Source organism: Morus notabilis, unplaced genomic scaffold, assembly GCF_000414095.1.
Source record: "Morus notabilis unplaced genomic scaffold, ASM41409v2 Scaffold1082, whole genome shotgun sequence".
NCBI lineage: Eukaryota > Viridiplantae > Streptophyta > Magnoliopsida > Rosales > Moraceae > Morus > Morus notabilis.
This window is the reverse complement of record NW_010358712.1, coordinates 154,982-180,150: the sequence shown is the minus strand read 5'-3', so window position 1 is coordinate 180,150 and position 25,169 is coordinate 154,982. Positions and strand designations below refer to the sequence as shown.

Sequence of the window (25,169 nt, the reverse complement as noted above, 5' to 3'; positions counted from 1 at the left end):
GCTTTTTACTGTAACAAAAAAGTTAAATGTGACTATTTTTGAGAACTTTTTACTATAACAAAACTCAAATTCTAAACTCGAATCGGTGAAGTGATCGGGGCCATATAATCTACCCTCATTATAATCTATAATTTGCAGTATTAAAGCCCTAAAACACCCCGTGTACTTAACCAAAATATCACTTTTATACCTCTTCTCATAAAAATACTTAAAGCGTCTCTTGCGTCTTTTTTTTTTTTTTTTTTTTTTTTTGTAAAATTAATTACAACATACTTGTTAACGATCAAAATTTTCAAAATTCCTTCTCAATCTATATTATATACTATTTTAAATACTAATGAACTAAGATTTTTTTTAATATGATGAACTAAGTATTAACTGAAATAAATCTTAAAACTTAAAAAACTCTAACAACGATTTAAAAAGACGAGCTCACCCAAAGCTATGTTTTGCTATTGATTCTTGTTCCTTTTTTTTTTAATTATTTTGAAAGTTTTAAGATTTATTTCATTTAATATTTTAGGTAATTTGTATGTAAATGATACTAATGTAGATTTAGAAGAGTAATGCTAGTATTTTTGTCTAATTCTACAAATATAAATGATATTTTAGGCATTTGTATAATAAGAGCGATAAAATTGGTATTTTGACTGAACGCACGAGGTTTTATTGTTATTTTCTTATAAATAGATTATTGAGAGTAATTTGGGTATTTTAAATTTGATTAGTCGAACGTGGGTTAAAGAGTTATTTTTAGATAATTTTTGAAAAATACAAAGAATAAACAAGGTATGTTGATGAAACACATGGGATTTTTAATGTATTTCGATAATAATAGAGCAAAAGTAGTGTTTTGAGTAAATAAATGAGGTGTTTTAGATAATTTTACTTAGTAAAAAAATCCTATTTGAATAAGAAAAAAGAAGGTAAAAAAACATATGTTTGTTCTACTATACATCATATTCACTAATCATGAATGCAACTAATCTTTTGATTGTGTTTGGTTCAACAATTTGAATTGTGGTGATTTTTAAATTAGAGTGATTTAAACTTAAAATATGAAGTACGTAAATTATAATTATTAGAAATAAAATTTGAATTGTGTTTGGATAAAGTATTGAAAACTGTTATTAGAATTTTGTAACAGACTTATAAAACTTAATTGCAAATGATACTTAAATATGTAATATGGATGAGTATTTGTTCATCCCTTATTCACTAATCATTGAATGCAAATAATCTTTTGGTTGTGTTTGGTTCAACAATTTGAATTGTAGTCATTTTTAAATTACGGTGATTCGAACTGAAAATTTAAAGTACATAAATTATAATTTGAATTAAGAGAAATCTAAATTGTGTTTGAATAAAGTGTTGAAAATTGTCATTAAAATTTTGTAATAAATCTTATAAAACCTAATTGCAAATGGCATATTTAAATATGTAATATGGATGAGCATTTGTTCATCACTTCATTATGAATACATGGAAAAAAAAATAATATCAATTAGAGTTGAAACAAAAAAATTTATGATATTTTTAAACTTAAAGTCAAAGAGCAAAAAAAAAGTAATTGTTTTTTAACTGTTTGAATTTAGAGGGTGTCAATTTCAAAAAGCAAAAAGCAATTGCGTTTGAGATGTTAATAAAAATCCGGATTGTTGAATTCATGGAGAGTGTTAATTTTAAAATTAACCACTTAAATTATAATTGAAGGTTTGAATGGTTTTTTTTTTTTTTTATATATAAACCAAATACTAATTTGAAGTTTTTCTGCACTATTCGAATTGAATTGGTTGATTCAAATTGTTAAATCAAACAAGGGCAAATCGGATCATATATGTATACGTATATAAAGATTTGTTTCATTAGATTAATGCTAAACACACTTAAAATTGATGTTTGTGCGCCTAGGAGGTTTTTTTTTTTTTTTCCCTACTATTTGATAGACTTCAGTTTTATATAGGCCTCAGCAAAAAAAAAAAAAAAAATATATATATATATATATATATATATATATATAAACCTTGTTAATGTACTTTTGTCCCAAACATTTTTCTTTCATAAAGGCGTCTCTGGGAAGACACAACACACAAGTATCCAAGTACTATGTACGCGGAAGAGTTTGGAAAATGCACACCACAAAGTGCATAATTAGGTTCAAATTTTAAATTAACGTTTTTTATTTTTTTTAAATGTGTACACTATTATATATGATGAAACCCAATCATTCTTAAGCAAAACATAAAATAAATAATATGCCAACGTGATCGCTAATTATGTTATGAAAAAATTAATAAAATCGAATCTCTCCCAATTTAAGTTTGAAAAAAAAAAATCTATTTTCAAAAAATGATGATATTAAATCTCAAAATACATAAATATAAATATAAATATAAATAATAAATATATATATAAAAAAAGGAAGAAGGAAGGAAAGGAAAGGAAGAGAGAGAGAATGGATGAGTAGGGTGGTAGTCTCTTCTCCACCTTTATCTCTGCCTAAACATCGCTCTTCTGTTGCCATTTCGTCGCTTAATATTCTCCTCCCCCAATTTTCCACCTCTCTCTCTCTCTCTCTCTAGATAGACTGGGAATTTCACCATTCTTGTTTCTCTCTCTTTCCTTCCCATTTCTACCTATTTTTCTCTCTCTTCTCTTCTCTCTTTCTCTCTATCGATCTTAGCTTCTCTGTTGCACACAACTGTTCTCTTCTCTGCGAATTGTATTGCTTACGTGAAATCGGAATCTCAGACCTGCTGCTCTCTCTACGCCTGGATTCTCGTCTCTCTCTCTATCGCAAATTAAGGTTCGAGATCTCAATTTTGCTCGTTTGAGCTTCTTCAATTTCCTTTTCGTGATTTTTTCACCTAGGGTTTTGATAATTGATTCCGATCTGTTGAACAATTTATTCTTTTCATTTCGTCTCTGGATGTTTTGAAGCTTCGAGCTTGAAGCTTTTCTGAAATTTTTGATTTTTGATTTTTGATTTTTTTGGAGATGTAGGGTTTTGTGATTCTTTTTAGGTGAATTACAATCGTATTTTTTCATTTTTGTAAGTTAATCCGATGATCGTTTGAATTGAATTTCTCTTCTCGGAGTTCTTCAGGTGCTCGATTTCTGCAATTTTCTCAGCTCTCAGCTAATTCGTTCACTTCTTCTGAAAAATTGCGAAATATTTGATCGCGAGTGAAGGAGCCATATTTTGAAATTGTTGTTGCTTTTTTCTGATAAAATTTTGAGGAATCCTCAATCTTGCTCTAATTCAGGTATTTCATTTCTTCTTCTGCATTTAAAATTAATGGAGGTGTTTTTTACGATTTTTTTTTATAATTTTAAATTGCACGAATTCGTTTCTGTTGTTGTTGTTGTTGTTTTTTTATTTTTTTATTTTTTTTTAAATATGATGACAGACTTCTTCTTGATTTGGTAATAAATGAGAACTATTAGCAATAAATAATAAATAGTTATTTTCTATCTAGTTTATGTCCTCCTCTAGGCTGGTGAGTAAAATTAATTGGGAAAGTAATAAAACAATGAATACGAGTACTTATTATGGTTTTGGGTTTGGATATGCTGGTTTTTCTTATTATACTGCGCGTTTTTTCGCTTTGGTTACTTTGTTTATTGGGCATGCAGATTTAATCCTGGGAATATTTCTCGCCGCTTTTCTCTTTTCCGGGGAATATCTGTGCTTTCTTTTGGTAGAGGTCATTAAGGGCCCGTTTGGTTTGCCTTTTGGAAAGGGTGATTTTAAAATACTGGCGTGGAAACATTGGTTTGAAAAAATTGGTTTATTTATTTATATTTTATTTGATTGAGTTGTTTTGAGATTTAAGTTAAAAGAAAAAATCCATGCCCCACGATGCCATGAAATCGCCATTCCTGGAAGAATGCTTCATCAAGTTTAATTTACAGCAATAAACTCCACGTCCATCTTTACAAATTGGAGTTTACAAAGACACAAAGTTATCCTATCCAAGGCCGTATAAGAGGAATTTTCATGAGAAACCTTGGCGGAAAACACGTTTGCATGAGATAGAATGCTTTGAAGTATCACTATGAGCAAGAACATTAATTGGCACTAAGAAGCCTATAAGAGATATGACTACTTTATCCCAACCATCCATGACCCAAGAAGCAAGAACTAGAATGAACGACACTTTTGGTAGATAATTGCTCAATAACTTGCAGCAAAACCAGAGGAAACTTGCATCCAGTAACCCCAAAATATTGTGTTCCATAGCAAGAGGAAATCAAGCTTAATAGTCAGATAAAATAGTAGCAGATGCTAGAGAAATCAGCCTGAAAGCCTAGAAAAAGCCCAAAGTGAAATGGAGAATGACAAGGCGATTGGAGGGAGAATGTTTTTGAAAATGGAGAAGGCAAAGCCACAGAGGCATGCCAGAAACGATGCCAATCCTGTCCCTGGTGTAGATCCTCACTGGAGTTATTTGGTTCAAGTTTGAAAATAAATTTTTGTTTTCTGTTTTTAAGTTCTATTTTGGGGCTGATACTAAAACTTCAATGCTGATGGTTGCATCCTTTTGTAGCTCTTTTTGTTTATTTGTTTTTAGAATTATAAACTTGGTTTTGGAATGGAAACCAAACGGGCCCTTAATTTTCATTTGGTTGTTGATTACTCGTTATGATTGTGACAAACAACAACAAGCCTTAATCCCAACTTAATTGGGATCGGCTATATGGATTTCACTTTTCCACGCAGCTATGTTAGAAATTAAACTTTCCTGAAGGCCTAGATTTAGAATGTCTTTCCTAACTATTTCGGTCTACGTAATTCTTGGTCTACCCCTCCCTCTCCTAGTATTAGGTATAAGAATGTCCTCCCAAGTACGAACTGGTGCTTCTAGCGGTCTACGTTGGGACATGCCCGTACCACTTCAAGCGGCCTTCGTGCACCTTATCTTATATTTGTGCTACACCTACTTTACTACGAATAACTTCATTTCTTATGCGATCCATTCTTGTATGGCCACTCATCCATCTTAACATACGCATTTCTGCCACACTTATCTTAGATATATGTTGTATGTTAATGGCCCAACATTCACTACCATATAACATAGCTGGGCGGATTACAGTCCTATAGAACTTTCATTTCAACTTAATACGCATCTTGCTATCACATAAAACTCCTGTAGCATTTTTTCACTTAACCCACAATGCCTTAATCCTATATTGAATATTCTCTTCTATATCTCATTCGTACTGCACTATAGACCCAAGGTACCTAAACTTCTTAGAAGCTTTAATCTCCACACCATATAAAGAAATTCCATCACTCTGATTACTTGAGTTACTAAACATACAATGCATGTATTCAGTTTTTGTCCTACTTAACTTAAATCCCTTCGTTTCGAGAGTCTGTCTCTACAGTTCTAATTTACGGTTAACTTCTTCCCTATGTTCATCAACTAAAACTATATCATCTGCAAAAAGCATACACCAAGGAACTCTATCTTGGATTTCTCTTGTCAGCTCATCTACCACGATGGTGAAAAGATAAGGACTAATAGCAGATCCTTGATGAAGGCTGATCCGAATAGGGAACTCTGCCGTGTAGCCTCCAACAGTTCTCACACTCGTGACCACCTCATCGTACATGTCCTTAATTACCTTGATATACCTCACATGCACTCCTCTCTTTTCTAGTACCTACCATAAAACTTCCCTCGGCATCCTATCATATGCCTTTTCTAAATCTATAAAGACCATATGTAGGTCTGTCTTGGCTTATTTATACCTTTCCATCAGCATCTTAAGAAGAAAAATGGTTTCCGTGGTTCTGCTTGGCATGAAGCCAAATTGGTTGCTTGAGATGGTAGTTGTGGCCTTTAATCTCCTTTCAATAACTCTTCTAAAGTTTCATAGTGTTGCTTATTAACTTTATGCTCCTGTAATTGTTACAATTCAGCACATCTCTTTTATTCTTGAAGATGGGGACAAGAATACTTTTCCTCAATGCATCAGGCACATGCTTCTTCTTTAGTATCTCATTAAAAAGCTTAGGGAGCCACACAATTCTAACATCTCCTAACGCCATTCAAACCTCTATTGGAATATCATCTGGCCCACATGCCTTCCCCTTTTTCATTTTTCGTAGTGCAGTTTTAACTTCCGAGACTCTGATTCCTCTTGTATATATCATATTAGGTTCTCCTTGTCCTAAGATCGTTAAACTCTATTGCATGATCATCATTATAAAGTTTTTCAAAGTAACTCCTCCACCTTTCCTTAATGTCTTTATCTTTTGTCAGAACCTGATCCGTATCTTTCTTAACACACCTCACTTGATTTAGGTCCCGACACTTCCTTTCTCTTATCCTAGCTAGTTTATATATATCATTCTCTCCTTTTTTAGTCCCAAGTCTCCTATATACCTCATCTAAGTAAGTAGAACGAGCCTTACCAACTGCTCGCATAGCTTCTTTCTTCGCTTCTTTGTACTTATTAAAAGTTTCAACATCCGTACGCTTTGATAAATCTCTATATAAATCCCTCTTGGTCCTAATAGCCTTTTGAACTTCCTCACTCCACCACCAGGCTTCTTTTCCTGGGGGGCCTTTACCTCTAGATTTCCCTAGTACCTCCTTTGCCACTTTTCTAATGCAGCTGGCCATGACATCCTACGTAGTCTTTGCATCACCTATATATGACCAAGTAGCCTCATCTAACAACTTCTCTTTAAAGGCCAATTGCTTTATTCCCTTCAAATGCCACCAACGAGTTCGTGAGAGGTGGTTTATCTTAGTCCTTTTATAGCAAAGCTTAATGCTCACATCTAAGATCACTAACCTATGTTGGGTGGCTAGTACTTCTCTAGGAATTACTTTACAATTCTTACATAGAGAACGTTCTCTATACCTTGTGAGAAAATAATCTATCTGGCTCAAGTTCCTTCCATTCTTAAAATTGATCTAGTGTGAATCTCTTTTCTTGAAAAATGTGTTTGTTATGATAAAATCATGTCCCAACGCAAATTTCAAAATAGATTTTCCTTCTTCGTTTTGAGCTCCAAAACCAAAACCACCGTGGATCCTTTCAAAGTTTTCCCTATCCTTACCAACATGCCCATTGAAATCTCTTCCAATGAAAATGCTATCCTCATTGCCTATACGACACACTGAGTCATCCATGTCTTCCCAGAACTTGACTTTAGTTTCTACATCCAATCCTATTTGCGGAGCGTAAGCACTAATTACACAGATGAACTTATTTCCTAGTACCAATTTGAGTATAATAATTTTATCCCCTATTCACTTAATCTCAATTACGTCATCCTTCACAGTTTTGTCCACTAGAATACCAACTCCATTGCGATTCCTTTCCTAACCTGTATACCATAACTTGTGTCCTAAATTCCCAATCTCCTTTGCTTTCTCTCCTGTCCACTTCGTTTCCTGTAAGCATAAAATGTTAATTCTTTTTCTTACCATAACATCTACTAACTCCATGGATCTACCAGTTAAAGAACCCACATTCCAACTACCTAAACGAATTTTCCTATCATGGGCTAGCTCTGGCCCTTGCACACGTCCATGAATGTGTAAGGACCCCCCTTGTATATTTTTCACCATATCCGGGGCCTGACATGGCGCATGGGCTCGCTTTTTCCCCCGCACACGTCCATTAATGTGTGAAGACCCCCCTTGCCTATTTAACACTATACCCGGGGCCCGGCATAGCGCGTCGCACGTAGGGAACACCCCAACAAATTCTATGTAAGTGAAATCCATGATAGTGACTTATTTTTACGCTGGCCGTCAACCTACTGCAACCCTCCTCCTTTACCCGGGCTTGGAACTGGCTATACAAACGCATGGGCGGAGTTATTGTGAATTATAGTCAAATCTAAAACCACATAACTTATGGGCTATCACATTTGTTTTTTTTAGACTCCGAGTTTCTTGCAAATTCTATTATTCATTTTTATCCTCACACTTTGTTGTCATTTATGATATCAATCTACACATACATGAACACAGCAGTCAGAACATCAGAAGATGTAGAAGATGTGTATGATGCATTCTGCAAAGTCTGGATACCGTGTCATGTGTTGACCAGGTAGTTCGATCGAACTATGTTGGTTTGGACTCTGGATAGACTCAAAGCTACAATCTGCATGACCTTGTTTTGACTATGATATCAATAACGGTTCAAATTTAAATAAAATGATATTATTCCGAACCAAGCTACTATCAAATATAAAGAACGCAACTCTACAATTGGTTATAAAATGTTATAGGATGTCAATTTTGTAAATCTAAAGCCACGGTAATTGGTATATTGGGTTTATTTGATCTTTCTGAGCATATGCATAGAAGGTAAGTGTCAAAGACGAAGTGCTTGTGGTCTATTTAATATGTTTGTTTCTTATGTCCAGGTTGGGAACCTACCATTTGGTTGATTGTCAGCTCTTGGTAGGCTTTGGTAATCGATTGCAGATTTAGAGATGAGTTGGACAACAAATGAGAGTGAGGACGGGGTGCTCTCCAAATATCATAGTGAGTCACCATTAATCGACGAAAGTAATGGGGGAAGTTCCGGTGGTGGAGTTCTTCTGAAGAAAGGTCCATGGACATCATCTGAAGATGCACTTCTGGTGGAATATGTCAAAAAACATGGGGAGGGTAACTGGAATGCAGTTCAGAAGCACTCAGGGCTTTCTCGCTGTGGAAAAAGCTGTAGACTACGATGGGCAAATCATTTAAGGCCAAACTTGAGGAAAGGTGCGTTTTCTCAAGATGAAGAAAGGCTGATCATTGAACTCCATGCCAAGATGGGAAACAAGTGGGCACGTATGGCCTCACATGTGAGTATTTGTTTTATTTCTTTCTTTCTATGGGTGTGATACATTGCGTGTTTAGTTTTTTGCTCTTGGCCTTTGTTCTTTATAATATTTTTTTAAGGAAAATACAATTCAGAACAGGGGAAGAGCCTATAGTTATTGATAAAAGAAGTATTTCCGAGTTCTAGTAATCATTCATAATTATTGGCATGTTATTTATTTATTGAGTAGTCTGCTGCAAATTTACAGTGTTGCATAGTATAAAGCTAATTGTCTAGCAAACAAATACAGGATGTTTACCTGATCCTTTGATTTTCTTTTTCCTTTTTTAGATGATCTGCATGTGTTTTTATTTATTTCTTTTTTACAGCGATGATTCAATTATTATGCATCTTTAACCGTAAATATTGTGAATTGAGGAATACTTACTGTTACTCTTGCTTCAGCTACAGTGTGATTTTCTCCAGCCTTTTACCTATTCTATGGTAGACGAAGAGAATAAAATGAAAATTAATGCTAAAATTTTCGTTTTGGAGGCAATTGCCTGAAACGCTCTAGTATTCCGTTTGTTTGCCGTCTTTGGCACAACACTGTTAGTTTTGACTTGAATGAACTGTACTGTCAAGTAGGGTCAGCTGTTTGGTTCAAAGAGAATCTGGTTTTGCAGTTCTATGTCTAGAATTGGACTGGACTTGATTTTATGTTCATTTATGGCATTATAGAATAAATATATTTTACATGTTAAACTTATTTTAATTTTTTCATCTGCATATCTAACTACATAACCCCATAGCGAGAGAGAACCAGTAAAACCAATATGCTTTTTTCCCCTTTTACAGTAACAACTACATAAATTAATTGACCACTTATGCTATTTGATCTCTGCAGTTTATATATCCTCATAATTCCTTTCTTGTTAAGTATCTCACAGTGTTGATTAATGTCTCTGCAAGGGATTATGTTACTTTATAGTTGTGCTGCATGCACAGGCAAGGCTCATGTTATTGTAATTTTTGTTATTAATTATGAGAATCTCAATCAATTAACATGCATGAACATTAATTCTTTTGGGAGATAAATTATGATGCATTTTTATGATATGAAAGTGCAAATTAAAGCCGTCAATCTTGCTACTGTGCAATAAATTTGGAATATTTGGTGTGGCTATATGCCAAACATATTAGAAGTAAGATATTGCTAGGTTTTCTTTACGTGGAAAAGTTTAGTGTTGGAATACTATTACTTAAGGATAATTTGACTGGCAATCCACTTGGCATTGAAGGGTTTTTCTCTTAGGAAATCCAATTAGGGACTGAATTCTTCAATCTCTTCATCTCAAAACTTGGAACCGGTTTCAACTAACTTTTGAGAAAACCTAACAATTGACTTTTTAAGTTATTGTTGCTTCAACTAATGCTTTTCTTTTCTTTTTTCCTTTCTTTCTTTTTTTTTTTCTTTTTAAATGAAACCCATAAATTCCATTTATTATAAAAAATAATCAACAATCTCCTTGGTACTCTTTTTAGTTGCCTGGTCGCACAGATAATGAGATAAAGAATTACTGGAATACACGAATCAAGAGACGTCAACGAGCCGGCTTGCCTCTCTATCCTCCTGACCTGTGTTTGCAAGCGTTTCAAGAGAATCAACAAGGCCAAAATACTGGCGGAATTAGTTGTGGGGACAGAGGACAACATGATCCCTTGCAGGTCAATAGTTTTGAGATACCCGATGTTGTGTTTGATGGTTTAAAGGCAAACACTGAGGTCTTGTCTTATGTTTCTGACCTTACGGATATGTCTATGAACACCATGCTGTTGAAAGGTATGTCTCCACAATATTATAGTTTCGTGCCGCCAACAATCCACCGCCAGAAACGCCTTCGTGAATCATCAGATGTATTTCCAGATTCAGCTGGTTGTGTCCAGAATGGATTTCCGCTGTTTGACCAGTTTCAGAATGATCCTGGCGATAAAGTAGCTAGTTCATTTGGCGCATCCTTTAGACCTGATCTTGATCCTAATAAGAGCTTGCTGTCTTTTGATGTAACTCAGGGTGACCATTCCCTTCCAAATGGTAATTCCTCTGCTTCCAAGCCCATTCATGGGGCTGTGAAGTTGGAGCTCCCTTCACTCCAATATCCCGAAACTGATTTAGGCACTTGGGGCACTTCTCCCCCACCGCCTGTACTCGAGTCAGTTGATGCTTTTATCCAATCTCCCCCACCAGTTGGGGCCTTCGAGTCAGATTGCTCTTCACCCCGTAATAGTGGCCTGCTCGATGCTCTGATTCATGAGGCGAAGAATTTAAGCAGTGGACAGAAACACTCAGATAAGAGTAAAAATTCATCTAGTATTTCTCCTAGTGATATGGCTGATAATGGCACTTTGAACGTTTGTGAAAATGAGTGGGATGAATACAGAGAACCTATTTCGCCGTTCGGTCATTCTGACACATCATTTATGAATGAATGCTTTAGTGCCAGTGGAAGCTCCTTGGATGATCCACCATCTGCTGAGACGTTTACCGGTAAGTGTTGTCCTATTTGGCCAGAAAGGGGATACTGTTCATATTTTATGAATTTGAGATGATCAATTTATGTGAAAAACTCTCTTAGTTGAACTTTTATATTTTAGTATTAATTGGATCCTGAATTCCACAAATGTTATTTTGTAAATTTACCTTTCAACTGGTTCGCGAGTACTTTCAAGTTTGTAAGTGATTCCATAAAGCACTCGTGAATTCCTCAAAAAGTTCCTAATTCAATTTCAAATTATATTTAACAGGATTGTTCCCTTCTACCATTCATACTGATGCAACTTCCATTTGCTCTTCCAGGAAGCGTTGTGAAACCAGAACCTGTCTACGCAGATTTACTCCCATATAAAGTGAGAGAATCCAAAAGGCAGACGGACTTCACTCGTCCCGATGCTTTACTTGGTTCAGATTTGTTTGAGCAGAGTTTTGGTTGCATCAGGGGCCATGGCATCATGACCGACACCATTGCAACACTCAACGGTGATAATTCAGCGGCCGACTACATGCACTTGCCTTCTGCTAGTTCTCCACTAAGCCAAGAATGGGGTTTTAATTATTGTGTGTGGAATAATATGCCCCCCGTCTGTCACATGTCTGATCTCCTTTGACAATTGCTGCATCAAATGTTTGGAATCGAAATTTTCCACCATTTCCATTCGTGTTCACGATTTGTTTAGTCCTAAGCACTCGAATCCCCCGTGGCTTCCTCGACTTCGAGTGAGCGGTTGGTGAGACTTGAAATGGTTTTATTTGTACGAGACATGGTTATTTTGTTCGTAGCCTCTTTTTGTTATTTGCTTTTTCAAAGCAGCTATGAATGTAATACCAAAGCAGAACTGTCTGAAGTGTCCAGTCACCAGCAGGCTCTGCGTTGATTGGGGAATAACTACGCATTTCAACGTTGAACATTCTGATTGAATGGATTCTGGTTATTTTGATGAATTTGGTTTTTTCTAATCCGTTGAACGTTGGGCAATTCCTATTTTCCTTGTCTGTGGTAGCATTTTCTCTTTACCAAATGCTTATTCCTGTCTTAGAAATTAGTTACGTTGTATGATTTGTATGTTACATGGCAAACTTAGATCATGGATGGTATTTGCCGGTCTCACTAAGACTGACTCTACCTCTTCTCTATCTCTAAAAGAAAAGTTTTTATGCAAGGGTTATTAGCACTGTTAGTGGTTTAACTGTAAGACCATCTCCAATTTTAATGCAAATGTTAACGCTAATAGTATATTTAACATCAAAAAATATGATAGGGTGTCATTTTTATTTTTATTTTGATGTATATACTATTTGAAATGCTATATTTACATTTTTTTCATAACTGTTAAGCTTTGAAAGTTGTAAAAATAAACTTTTATTTTTAAAATAATTAAAAAATGTAAAAGTTGTAATGATTACATAAAAAACTAAACATTTCAATCAATATTAATTAAATGTTAAATTTTTCATATGTTATACTTGGTGAGAAATTTGTCACAAAATATAACATAAGAGAAATTTAGCACAATAAATAGCATTGCATTAGAGAGTACTTTTTGTATTCAAATGTTAAATTTACAATTGATACATCAATTATAGCATTGCATTGGAGATGCTCTAAGTATTGTGTTATTTTGGTCTCTAAACTAATAATTTTAGCAGATTATTCCATTAACTTTTATTTTTGGGCAGTTTTGTTCTTTCGCCATAAAATGAGGGTCAATTACTGATTGCAAAATTGTACCCCTAAATTATGCAACTTGTGTCATTTTAGCCCTTTCATCATTAAAAGCATTTTGGAGGAAAAAATTCCCTAATTTTTTTTAACTATTCTCTCTCTCTACAATTTTTTTTAGAAGTTTTACGAAAATTTGTACTTAAAATAACAGCTTATATAACGAATATGATTTTTTTTTTTTTTTTTCACGTTGGGTTGTGATTCTTCTAAATTAAAAAAAAAAAAAAACTCATAAACAAAATAGGGGAAAACGACTCGGAAAATGATTTCAAAAGGCTTCTAAGTTAGAACTATAATTATTGCTTTACATAGTTCCGATCTATAAAGTATCAAAGTTGGGAAGTCAAAATGGGAAAAATTGCACAGTTTAAGGGTTAAATGTGAAATTAATCCTAAAATGGACTCTACATTTTGTAATTTAACGGAGGTAATCATATAGCAATATTTATTCAGAAAACTTTCTTAAGGAAAAAAATATTTTTCAGAAATTTCATCTAAGTAAGAGTATTGTTGTCTTTTCACCTTGCCTTTTGGTCTACAGAGTGTGGCTAAGATGAAATTGAAACAAGTTTTTCAAATTCAAACAATATATTTATAGTATCTAAAATACGAAAGATAAATTGAAATAAACAATATGATGTATTTTGTGTAATAAAATCTTTAAATATTTATTTTTTGTAATCTCGGTTTTATAATTTGTTTCGAGGAGTAACCTGAAAAATGTGTGTTGCTTTTTTATTTTATCAAAATTTCAGAGTATTATTTCATATTTTCTTCGTTTATATTTTACTTTTTATTTTTGTTTTGCCACCAAGCTCCATAGTTGCGTAAGTTGGCATGCATTTTTTATTTAAATTTTTTTTTTAATATTTTTCTTATTGCATTTATTCACTCTCTCAACCACAAAATAGCCTTTTGTGTTTCTTATCTTTAGCTTAATTTCAAAATTTTAAATCTGCAGATAATTCATTGTTAATCTGATGCAGGATCAACACAATAGAGTGGGAATAATAGAATCAAGAAGGGAAATAGAGAACTTAAAGGGAGAAAACTAGAAGCTAATATACTAATTATTCATCAACTCTAAATGGAAATTAGGAACACTGTAGTATTTATAGAAACAATTAAGCCTCATTTAATTTGCATATTCGAATTGTGGTGATTTGAACTGAAAAATATGAATTAGGTGTTTTGAACTTTGTTGAGTACGTAAATAAATTATAATTCTAAGAAAGTGCAATGCAATAAAAGTAAGATTGTGTTTATCTCATATGATTATTTCAAATTTAATTTAAGTTTATAATCTCAAAATGTTCTCATTCCTTCTCTCTCTTCTTTTTTTTTTTTTTTTTTTTTTTTTTTTTTTTTTTTTTTTTTTTTTTTTTTTTTTTTTTTTTTTTTTTTTTTTTTTTTTTCCAGATATTTGCGTTGCCACTTCTTTGAAGTCTTTGGATATGAATCTTTTAGAGTCTGTAAATAAAATACATTGTAAGAGATAATTAAAAATTAAAAATAAAATCTTCCCCATATTTGGTTCAACAATTTGAACAAATAATGTTTGGTAGAGCATTTGATAAGCTATTTGGAACTATATTCAAATTCTAAAAGCACAATCCAAAATTCAACACCCCTCTGCCCCTTTCTAAATTCTCACAATTCCAACACATAAGTCAACGATTATTTTTTCCTGCTTCAAATTCTCATCCATATATCCTATTAAAATCTTTTGAAATTTGTTACAAATTTCTAATGAGAGTTATCAATACTATCCCAGTAACAATAAATTAATCAATCAAAGTAGTTTTGTCAATCGGATTCGTATTGTCCTTTAGATTCTCAATAAATTAGATTTTGAACAATTCTGGAGTTGATTTTGAGATTATTATGTTGTTTTTGTCAAAGTAAATCAATTGAATGGAATAGAAATATAAATCAATAATTTACATTGCTAAATCATTAATTTATTCAAATTAATCAATAACAAACAATAATAAATCAATGACATTTTAAAATCGATAAATGATCCAAGAAAATCAATAAATTATTTTATCATAATTTTTAAAAATTTTTGAGGTTGTATCTTCCGCTATTAATAAAAAATTGACAACTCCGTAATTGGAATTAACGTTGATGTCTCTATATTATTCATGAAAAAGTTGTTAAAAAAATGATGGAACTTGAAGAAAATCTTCAATCACAACTTTTTAAGGGTTTGAAGGTCCTTTTAACAAAAAAAAAAGGAGAAATTTTACGGTACATCTTCTATTTGTGATCCACTAAGAGCAAGTGTTTTTTACTGTTAATTAAATTTTTAACGGTCAAATCTGTATAAGTCCGTATTAATAATTTATAACGCGCCGCACAGAATTGCTCTTGCTGCATATCGGTCACAATTTTGAGATGCACCGAAAGCCATAAAAGAAAAAAAGAAACTTTCTTTGACAGTCTTTGTAAAAATGGACTACTAGTAATCTCTTACTTTTTAGTCATTAGATCTGTATCAAATTTCATCTATTTTGCATATTTTTTTAATCTAACGTGAATTTAATCAGATTTAAAGCTCAAAAACTAAGACTACTGGTGGTTTAACCCTTTCCTATTGTGCCTTTGCCCTTTTGTATATTATTATTTGTATATGCATGATTGGTTCTTCCGCTTTTGTTTCAGGTTCAATATGTTAATCCAAGTATAGCTTCAAAGGGCTAAAAATGCAATACATATTTCTGTTTGAGCGTTTTGATCTTTGCTATTTATTTGTTAGTGTCAGAAATAAAAATATTTAGATACCCGATTTTCAAAAACCTATGAATGCTAGATGTTTTGATGTATGATAGTATTTTTTTTCTTTCTTTTTTTCCTTTTGAAATTACAAATTTCCATTGAGAAAATAATTTAGGAAAATAACGTGCAGATGAAGAATGGACAACTACCATGTACGTACTTTATGCACACACCGAACGGGCCAATCATTATAATATACTGCATTTCGCTCATATACATACCATGTACATACGTAAAATTTATATCTACATGTATATATATTTCTCTCTTGTTATTATGAATGTAATATTATTTATCACCCACCAACGGCTATCATCACAACTCACAGCAAGTCTTCCTTCGTTATTAATTGTCGCAATAATAGAAGATGCGTCCTATAACACGGGACCCACCTTTTATTAGTCGTGATCTTAACATTGGTGGTGTTTCTAAGCATTTTTAACGGGGTAATAATCACTACTGGAGATAATCACGATTGTCCAAACTGGACACCACAGATGCTGTGAACATGCTTGAACTTTCTGATGAAGAAATTGACCGAGTTGAATAAGATTGTGAACTTGTTCCACTCATATTATGATCATAATACCTGGTGCTGTACATTGTGGGAGTTTTTAAGTCATACTTTGCATGATCATTGTCATCATCATCAACATTTGTGTCAGGCGAATCTCGACCGTTGCCTGGTGATGAATCTGAATTTGCGGGTGAAAGCCTGATATTGCAGATTGTATCTGATTCTCTGAGGTAATTTAAAGCATATACCACCTGCAATCAACTTATATATGTATATCAAAATAATTGTTCCTCAAGAAAATGATTTCTATATATATTATGCAGATGGTGGATAAGGATAAAGAAGATTCGAAATTTTAGGTATGCTAGATTTCTACAACGTTTATGATTTTAAAATTAGGATTATCTTATTTAAGACTTTTAAGTTTGGTTTTTTTTTTTTTTTTTTTTTTTTTCCCAATTAAAAATTTGTTTTTTTTTTTTTTTTTTTTTTTTTTTTTTTTTTTTTTTTTTTTTTTTTTTTTTTTTCCCAATTAGAAATTAGATTTATTTGGTGGAGTTTGGTAATATAGTTTTACGTTAAGTTACTTGGGGGATTTTGATCAGTAAAGTTTTACGTTAAGTTTATTTGGGGGAGTTTGATTATTAAGAGTTTTCACTCTAAATTTGTGTGTGCAATTCTTAGTATTCCTAGAATAAACCAGTTCTGTTTCTATCCCTACTGTCCCGGCATTTGTAAGTGAATCAACATGTTAGTTGGTGCCTTATTATCCGGCATTCTTAGCGAATCAAACCAGTTTTTTTTTTTTTTTTTTTTTTTTTTTTCAGGTTGAGTCTTTCTCGAATGCTCCCCTCGCTGTATCTGTATGAGTCTGTTTATAAGCACACATGAAAATGATTTTTTTTTCCTCTCTTTTTTCCCTTATATATGACTCAAAAGTTTGAATCCCGTGCACTATTAACTACTGATAATTGTAAAGTATGTGTAATTTGTCACCTTACATGCAACGTAAAACTACCAGCCGATAGAAGTCTCTGGGATGGCTGATAAAAGATTTGTGAATCCAATGCTTCATGAGAGAATGAACCCAACAACACAGTTTAATAGAATAAGGTTAAAGCATATCGATTTACTTGCCAGTTATCCTAAAATCTTAATATATTAGGAGGGACACCAATATTGAATTTTATGTCGCAATTCTATTATTGTTCTATTAAGAAGTGTAGTTTGCAGAGGCTATAAATGGTGGGGTGCGCCAGTTTCATAGGATTATAAGCATCCAAAGTACAGTGCTCAATTTGGATACCTAGTTGCAGATTATTTAGTCAAAACTATTTGACTTACCTCATCCATGGATAATCTCTTTTTGGGATCCTTGGTAAGACATTTTTCTGCTACTCGAATCATCCAAAAGAGTTGGTGGACATCGTGGGAATCGGTGATTCTCGAATCAATTAAATCTGGGTAGTTCCTTTCTTTTAGCAGTGGTCTAGCCTGAAAAAAAGAAAAAAGAAAAAATGGATCTTATGTAGCCAACAGCCTTTGTTTAGTGTCTATACATAGAAGGCTTATAAGGTTTTTATCACTTACCCATCCCACAAGACTTCTCCCTTCAAGTGACTTGTCATTAGTGCCGCGTCCTGTTATCAGCTGCAATAGAATGACACCAAAAGAATAAACATCTGTCTTGGTTGACACTTTCCCACTTTCCGCATACTCTGGTGCTAGATATCCCAGAGTTCCAACAACTCTTGTTACTGACGAGTGATCTTCCTCTTGCGTTCTTGCGAGACCAAAGTCTCCTAGCTGAGACATTGAGCACTTAGATGAGCGCTAATGAACAATTTTAAGGGGAACCAGTTATGTCCAACACCGCACACTAATAGAAGATGGGTCCCACACTACGGGCCCTATCTATTAGTTGGGGTGTTAAACGCCACTAGTGCCTCAAGCATTTTTCAGGGCAAGTTGTCCGGATGATTATGCCATCCTTTTGCAGGGAATAAAAAGAATGGCATTTGGTTTCATTACCAGGGTGTGGTGATCATGTGTTAGGAGGATGTTGTTCGGTCTGATATCTCTGTGGACAATATTTTTCGCATGCAGGTATTGCAATCCTTTTGCAGCTCCTGTAGCAATTTTCATCCTTTCATTCCAAGATAGGGGTTCACGTGTGTGTTCTGCATGGTTTCAGAAACAAAATAAAATCATCTAAGTACTGTTCAGTTATGTGATTGTAAGGGATCTTCAAGAATAATAGGGTTGTAGAATCTTATTTTTTACTCTTACTTGATAGATGTTGGTCCAATGAACGATTGCATACAAATTCATAAACAAGAAGCCTATTGTCTCCTTCTGAACATGATCCCAGCAGCACGACCAAATTCTCATGTCTTGCTTTGCTGAGAAAATGAACCTCAGCTTCGAATTCTTTCTCTCCCTGAAAGCTTGCACTTTTGTGTTGCTTCACAGCAATGTTTAGGCCATTTTTCAACACTCCTTTGTAGACAGAACCAAATCCACCTTCTGATAGGAAGTTCTTGTCAGAAAAACAGCTTGTAGCCACATTGAGCTCTTTATAAGTGAACTCTTTCTTCCATCCAGTCTTCGGCCGTCTGTTGTCACATTTCGTACAAGTTGAAATAAATTCCTCATCAGTTTCATATCCTCCGATCCAATCATAGTCGTTGAGATTCTGTCCATGCCCCTCTGGGCTCCCCCCATCGTTTTCGCTCCTTTCTGCTCTTTCTCCTTCCGTACTTCTAGTATTTTCTTTATCTATTGATGATTTCTCTTTAGAACCTGATGAACCTGATGAACCAGATTGGATGCACTAAGCATATTGCCTGGTTTTCAAAATATAGTCACTGAATTGAAGTACTGTCGGAATTGGTTATTAGACAGACTTTGTTGTTGTTGTTGTTGGTTGTTCTTTTTTTTTCACAGGTTAAACAATACATCATATTGTAGGATCCAAATTTCAGGGTCAGTTGATTAAAAGACCAAATTCAGTTCACAAAGTACATTTGAAAGGACTGTCTGTATGTGTATAGATTATTGCTATAAAAAGATTGTCTCATGTGCATGCGATTTCATTGCGAATAGAAATTTCAAAAGAAACGCTTACTTCTATGATGAGAATGCTTTCCTTTTGGGCTTCCTGGTATCATTTCATCATACTTTATGTGGCCTCTGGTGCTAGTGTCAGTCTGCAGTCTAGTACTGCCTTCAGTTGGTGGATTGCTGTCTCCCCTCTCTTTTGGCCCTCCAAAATCTTCAGTTGGTTGTTTGCTGTTTCCTTTTTCTTTTGGCCCCCTTAAATATTCAAGAGACTTGTCATCTTTCATTCTCGATATGTCACATGAAAGGCGTTCCAAGAAGAATTTCTTGTCTCTCTTCGTCTCCCTGCATTGCCATGTCAAAAAGAGCTCTCCTAATCTGAGTTATTCAGGTAGTTTTTTTTTTTTTTTTGTATTTATTTTCTTGAATTTCCTTTTCATAATTGTTATGTTCTGGAAGTATTCTAGGACACGATTTGTGTCTACTTTTGGAGAAATGCTGTTGGATTAACCTCGTATTACCTAAAATGTCTATGTGAATCAGGTTGTGGTACAAACTATGACCGTTGCAGGGCCTTGACATATATCATGGTGTCTAAAGACACTACGTTATTTTAGTTTCAGAATATGACCTCAATTTCTTAGACCCATACACAATCAATGCCAGTCCAGTTTTTTTGCCCCTTTTTTTTTTTTTTTTTTTTTTTTTGCTATATCCAAATGCATACACAAATTTGGCCGTAGTACACTCACAAAAACATCTCTATATATAGTATCCGTCGTAAAGGAACGAGATATTTGAAGTTTCGACTTACTTATCAAGAATTACCCAGGTTGCTTCTGATACTTTCGCTTCTTCTACAGCATCGATTTTTCCAGCAAGCACCATCACTTGGAAACTAATCTGAATCCAATTTTCATTAAAAAAAAAAAGTTTTTTGTTAGCCATTGGATTGACATTGACAGGTGATGGCATAAGAAAAGTTTTTTTTTTTATTATTATTATTTGTCCTTTCAATTGTACAGATAGATAGATAGATGAGTAAATTGCATTGTTGCCCCACAAACTATTTGTTTTCTTGCGTAATGAATCCGAACTTTTAATTTTGATAAATTGCACCTTGAACTTCCGTAACAATTGAGGTCCAATAGCTAACGAATGTTGTCAAATTTGACGGTTAAAAGCAAAGATCATAATCTTTCTAAATTATTAGATCTCAATTGCTACTGATTTAAAGTTGATGGTATAATTTGCCAAAATTGAATGTTCGGAATCATTATGCATTGGAGAGTTTACTCTAAATAGATTTCACACACACTCAGTCAAGGATATTGGATGTTGAGGTAAGACATCAAATTTAGTCTGGTATATATAGATACGTATCAACTAATATAAGTAACTGATACTGATTTTCATGATATGCATACAAAACTTGTATCAGAACAAATCTTGAAAGTGTATTTCTCATTTCAGATATGGTTTGGGAGGCAAAATTTTTCTAACCTTTTCTGTTTGACATGCATTTGAAATACTGATAATCTCCTTTTTGACCATGAACTCTTTCTCCTTAACCGCAAGCGCATCCTCAACGACTTTCTCGTTTGTCCCAAACATCGAATTATAATCCACAGTGACCTTGTATCCCACTGGAAATCATATATTGAAGGCAAAGAAAAAGAGAAGCAAAAGTCAGCATTTTGCACATGTACAGTTTGAGCTTGTAAGATACTTTACCGTGGTATATTTCCCTGTACGAAAAACCAAAAAAAGCATATACAAGATTTAATCCTTACGCCTTTTTCTTACAGCTCCTGCGAAAGAAAACGTACTAGGACTATTAACCTGGTGAAGAACTGCAAGAATTATAAGGTCATCTCCGGATTCAAGAGAAAACTCCTTCCAGACCCTTTCAATTGCTTTCAAGCTTTCATCTCTAGATGCATCCAGAATCACCACCACACTACGACGACCGCCTTTTGCTGCCGACTCCATGGTTAGTTCCTCACCGCAATCTTATTACTTTTTCTCAAGGTTTTTGCATAAAACACTGAACAAAGCAATGGCTACACTGCTACATTTGTATATTGTTGTTCTATATAGTTTTCCTTTTCTGTTTTGCTAATTGACTTACATCTATTGTATGACACACACATATTTACCTTAGATAAGCTGGATTGGCTAGGGTAGGATTAACATGATAAATGAAAAACAAAAAAAAATCAAGGATGAAGAAAAATGTAAATGGATATGTCGACTAGTTCTTTAGAAGCAAGTTTGAAAGAGTGGAATGGAAAGCAGTCATGAATTTAAACCAACCGATCTCAAGAGGAAAGTACTGTAGTGGTGATTCCAAGCAAAAGCAAAGCATCTTTGGACTAAGCTGGAGAGCATATTCGGATATCCAGAATTAGGGGCCCTGGGAGTTTTCTCAATTGTTGTTTGGAGACAGACCTTTTGTTTTTTAACATGTTTCTGGCTGCTTAAGTATAGCTGTGCAAGCTGTGCAAGACAAGCTTTACTATTCATTGGCAGTGATTGTTGTTAACATGAACTTTTGGAGTCTGGCAAAGGACAATGGAACAGTTGGTGATAATCACAATGCTTTGGGTTCTCTTCTTTTCCGCAAATCATTTTTAAATGTCATTTGGGTGGCTATATTTTGAATTTTTTTTTTTTAATGTGCAGAAGCTAATTTGCCGGCTAGTTATTGACTAAGCTGGGATTGAGAATGAAATATCAATATAGCTTTCATTATTAATTAGCTGGGTTTGATTAGTGTGATTAATGGTCAGTTTAGCACTGTCGTGCTGTTCAAAAATATTTTCTTGTAGGCCTCGTTCATTCACCGATTTGAGTTTTCAATTTTTGGTTTCTACAGTAAAAAGCCATCAGAAAATATCACATCTAATTTTTCTGCTACAGTGAAAAGCTCTCAGAAAATGTCACGTCTCAACTCGAATTGAAAACTCGAATCCGCGAAGTGAACGAGGCGGTAATTGTCAGGAGTTATTTGTTTTCTCAAAGCTGCCGTGTGTACCAAAAGCATTTGGTAAACTCTTTATAAAAATGTTATAGAGATGTATAATAACTAAAATAGATATACTTTACACATTTATAATTATAGTTTTTATTTCTAATTTTATAATATGTTTAGTTGAAACTGCTAAAAAGATATAATCTTAATTTTTTATTTAAATATTTCCGATTGATTGTTGTTAATTTCAATATTTTCAACAATTACAATAATAAAATAAATACTAAATTTGTTATTTAACTGTTATTTTTAAACATTTTTTTTAAGTTTTTGAAATGTGGAGTAAAATTTAGTATAGTACATTTTGTAACTTTTAAAAGCATTATTTTTTATATGTTATTGGAAAAATAAAATTGGTAGATTGATAATTATGTTTTATTATTGAGCTTATTTTAGTATATTTGAACATTGAAAACAGAATGTGTTTTACTAGTGATTTGCTTCTTAAATTTTATTGCTGGGTAGTAATTTTTAGAAGCTTCTAGACAAAAACATGCTATATCAAACATCCTGACATGTTATAATTCTTATAAAAAAACTAAAAGCTTCCTCTAAAAACAATGCTAAACGACCCTAAGCAGCCCACTTATATGTAGCAATGGTTTCTTATAAGCAAATATCCACTTACAAACTGTATGTTCAGGCTTTTGATAAGATCATTGCAGGAGGACCATATAAAGTAAGAAGTATAACAAGGCACTGTTCAACGTAACACAGACCGTAAATAATATTATAATATTATGAGATAGCTCCGTTCATTCCACTGATTTGAGTTTTGTTACAATAAAAAGTTCTCAGAAATAGTCACATTTAAATTTTTTACTACAGTAAAAAACTCTCACATAAAATCACATCTCAACTCGAATTAAAAACTTAAATCGGCGAACTAAACAGGCCCTAGATTTCTAGATTTTACATCCTTGCTGCGTCAAGTGTTATGTTGAACGTGTTCCCTTTCTCACTCTTTTGTATTACCAGAGGTTGTCTTCCTGAGAGAAGCAAGGACAAGCCCTATATACCTGTATTTATATATTAGATATATAGGTACATATGTATGTTTATGTATATAGTAAGCCTTTTCTTTTCCCCTTTCTCTCTTTAATGAGAGTTTTCTTCTTTGGTCTAATAACTACTAGCTTGTGAGTCACTTTAAAAGTAAGTGGCAATTATATAAGGTTTTGCACAAGTTTATTATTTGTCATTTTAAATAATTAAGTGTTATTATAATTTTTTTTTATTAATTGAGTGATAATTATTAATTTTTCAGTTGAGTGGTATAAGTAAAATTTTTCACCATCTTGAGTGGTATTTTTGGATTTTTCTAGTGGGATAAGCAAATAGTTCAGTCCAATTAGTTTAGGGGAGAAGGAGGGAAATATGTCTATTTAAGAGATTAATAAGAATTAATAGTCCAAAGTTTAGGAATAGACCATTTACTGTTAATCTGGATTTACTGGCACTTAAATTTACAAAAGTGGCCCCGTGTAAAAAAATTAAAATGATACCCAAGAAAAAACTAAAATTCTCTCTCTTCTTGCACGCACGCTCTCTCTCTCTCTACGTTCGTTGTACTCAGGGTGTAAAATTAAGCAATTTATCAAACATCTACTAGACAATCAGATTGTCTTACCCAGCACAAAGCGAAACCTGAACATTAATAGCCAATAGAACTAATCAAAACAATAATAAACTTAAGAGATTTAAACCAAATGACACAAATTAATGGTTCATAACATAACTTATAAATTTACATTCCGATCAACAAATTTTTTTTTCTAGCACATATTGCTTAAAATACATATATTTAAATTATTCTAGAAACACCATGTTCTCTTCATGGCCACCACAGTACATGAGGTGCCGACTAACACTGAAGGCGGAGATCTAGAACGACGGTAAGAAGATCTGGATGCAGATCAATGAAATTCGTCACCGTCAAAAGGGCTCGCATTGTCTCGACTGCACCGTTTTGAGTCTTGACAGTGAAGTCTGAGCTTAGATTTTACCGGAAGAGAGAGAGAGAAGTCGGGGAGGGTGGGAGAGAAGCATGGAGATCAGAAGAGAGAGAGAGAGAGAGAGAGAGAGAGAGGGAGCCGTTTGGTGACGAGAGAAGAAAAGAGAGAGAAGTCAATAGAGAGAGAGGCTCCGGAAAGAAAAGAAAAGAAAAATAACAAACCTTATAAAAAGGGTAAAATTGGAAGATAAAAGGTTCTAAACTGCAAATGACCTATTTATTTCTAACGCTCAGTAAATAAGTTATTTACTTTCACAAGTTTTAAATGTTGGCCTATGCACTGCAATTTCCCATTAGTTTAGTTATGTTGTTCTTTACATTGAACGTATATTAAAGTCAATTAGATCCCCCATTTTGTCCTTTACATTGAACGTATATTGAAGTCACTATCATGGTATCTCAATGTAATTATCGATTTTTATGTTTGAAGTGGATCAAGAATCAAAGTCCAACTATTCAATCAATTAGATTATGTCATCACATAATATTAAAATAATGATATTTTATTTGATGCTTGGCATACGACATAAAGTCTTTTTGTTTTGTTTCTTGGGTTGTTTGTAAATAACTAAGGTTTATTTTACGCTTTTAAGAGTTATTGTCGTTTTTTGATGGATTTAGCACATGTTTTGAATACAGATTCATTTTTCTCGTTTGTATAACCAAAACTCGAAATATATGTTGGGATGAGGACAT

At 33.5% G+C, this 25,169-nt stretch overlaps 2 protein-coding genes across 4 annotated transcripts; one reads left to right on the top strand and one right to left on the bottom strand.

Annotated features, from left to right (window-relative positions):
* Positions 1–3,111: 3,111 nt before the first annotated feature.
* On the top strand, positions 3,112–12,312 carry LOC21395436 (transcription factor GAMYB). 3 transcript variants are annotated; one of them, XM_010093013.2, is made up of 4 exons: positions 3,112–3,266; positions 8,402–8,830; positions 10,333–11,335; positions 11,645–12,312. In XM_010093013.2, the coding sequence occupies exons 2-4, from the start codon at positions 8,471–8,473 to the stop codon at positions 11,950–11,952; spliced, it is 1,671 nt and encodes a 556-aa protein (XP_010091315.1). In that variant the 5' UTR covers positions 3,112–3,266; positions 8,402–8,470; the 3' UTR covers positions 11,953–12,312. The 3 variants fall into 3 exon arrangements, with proteins under 3 accessions (XP_010091315.1, XP_024018073.1, XP_024018072.1); XM_024162305.1 differs by having other exon boundaries at positions 11,593–11,771; XM_024162304.1 differs by lacking the exon at positions 3,112–3,266 and adding an exon at positions 7,990–8,082.
* Positions 12,313–16,304: 3,992 nt separating this feature from the next.
* Positions 16,305–21,417, bottom strand: LOC21395435 (probable serine/threonine-protein kinase PBL26). The gene is made up of 9 exons (XM_024162332.1): positions 21,255–21,417; positions 20,929–21,071; positions 20,240–20,328; positions 19,493–19,770; positions 18,655–19,176; positions 18,397–18,545; positions 17,956–18,171; positions 17,710–17,859; positions 16,305–16,616 (listed from the first exon to the last, which is right to left on the bottom strand). Exons 1-9 carry the CDS (start codon positions 21,415–21,417, stop codon positions 16,305–16,307), a joined length of 2,022 nt encoding a protein of 673 aa, XP_024018100.1.
* Positions 21,418–25,169: the final 3,752 nt, after the last annotated feature.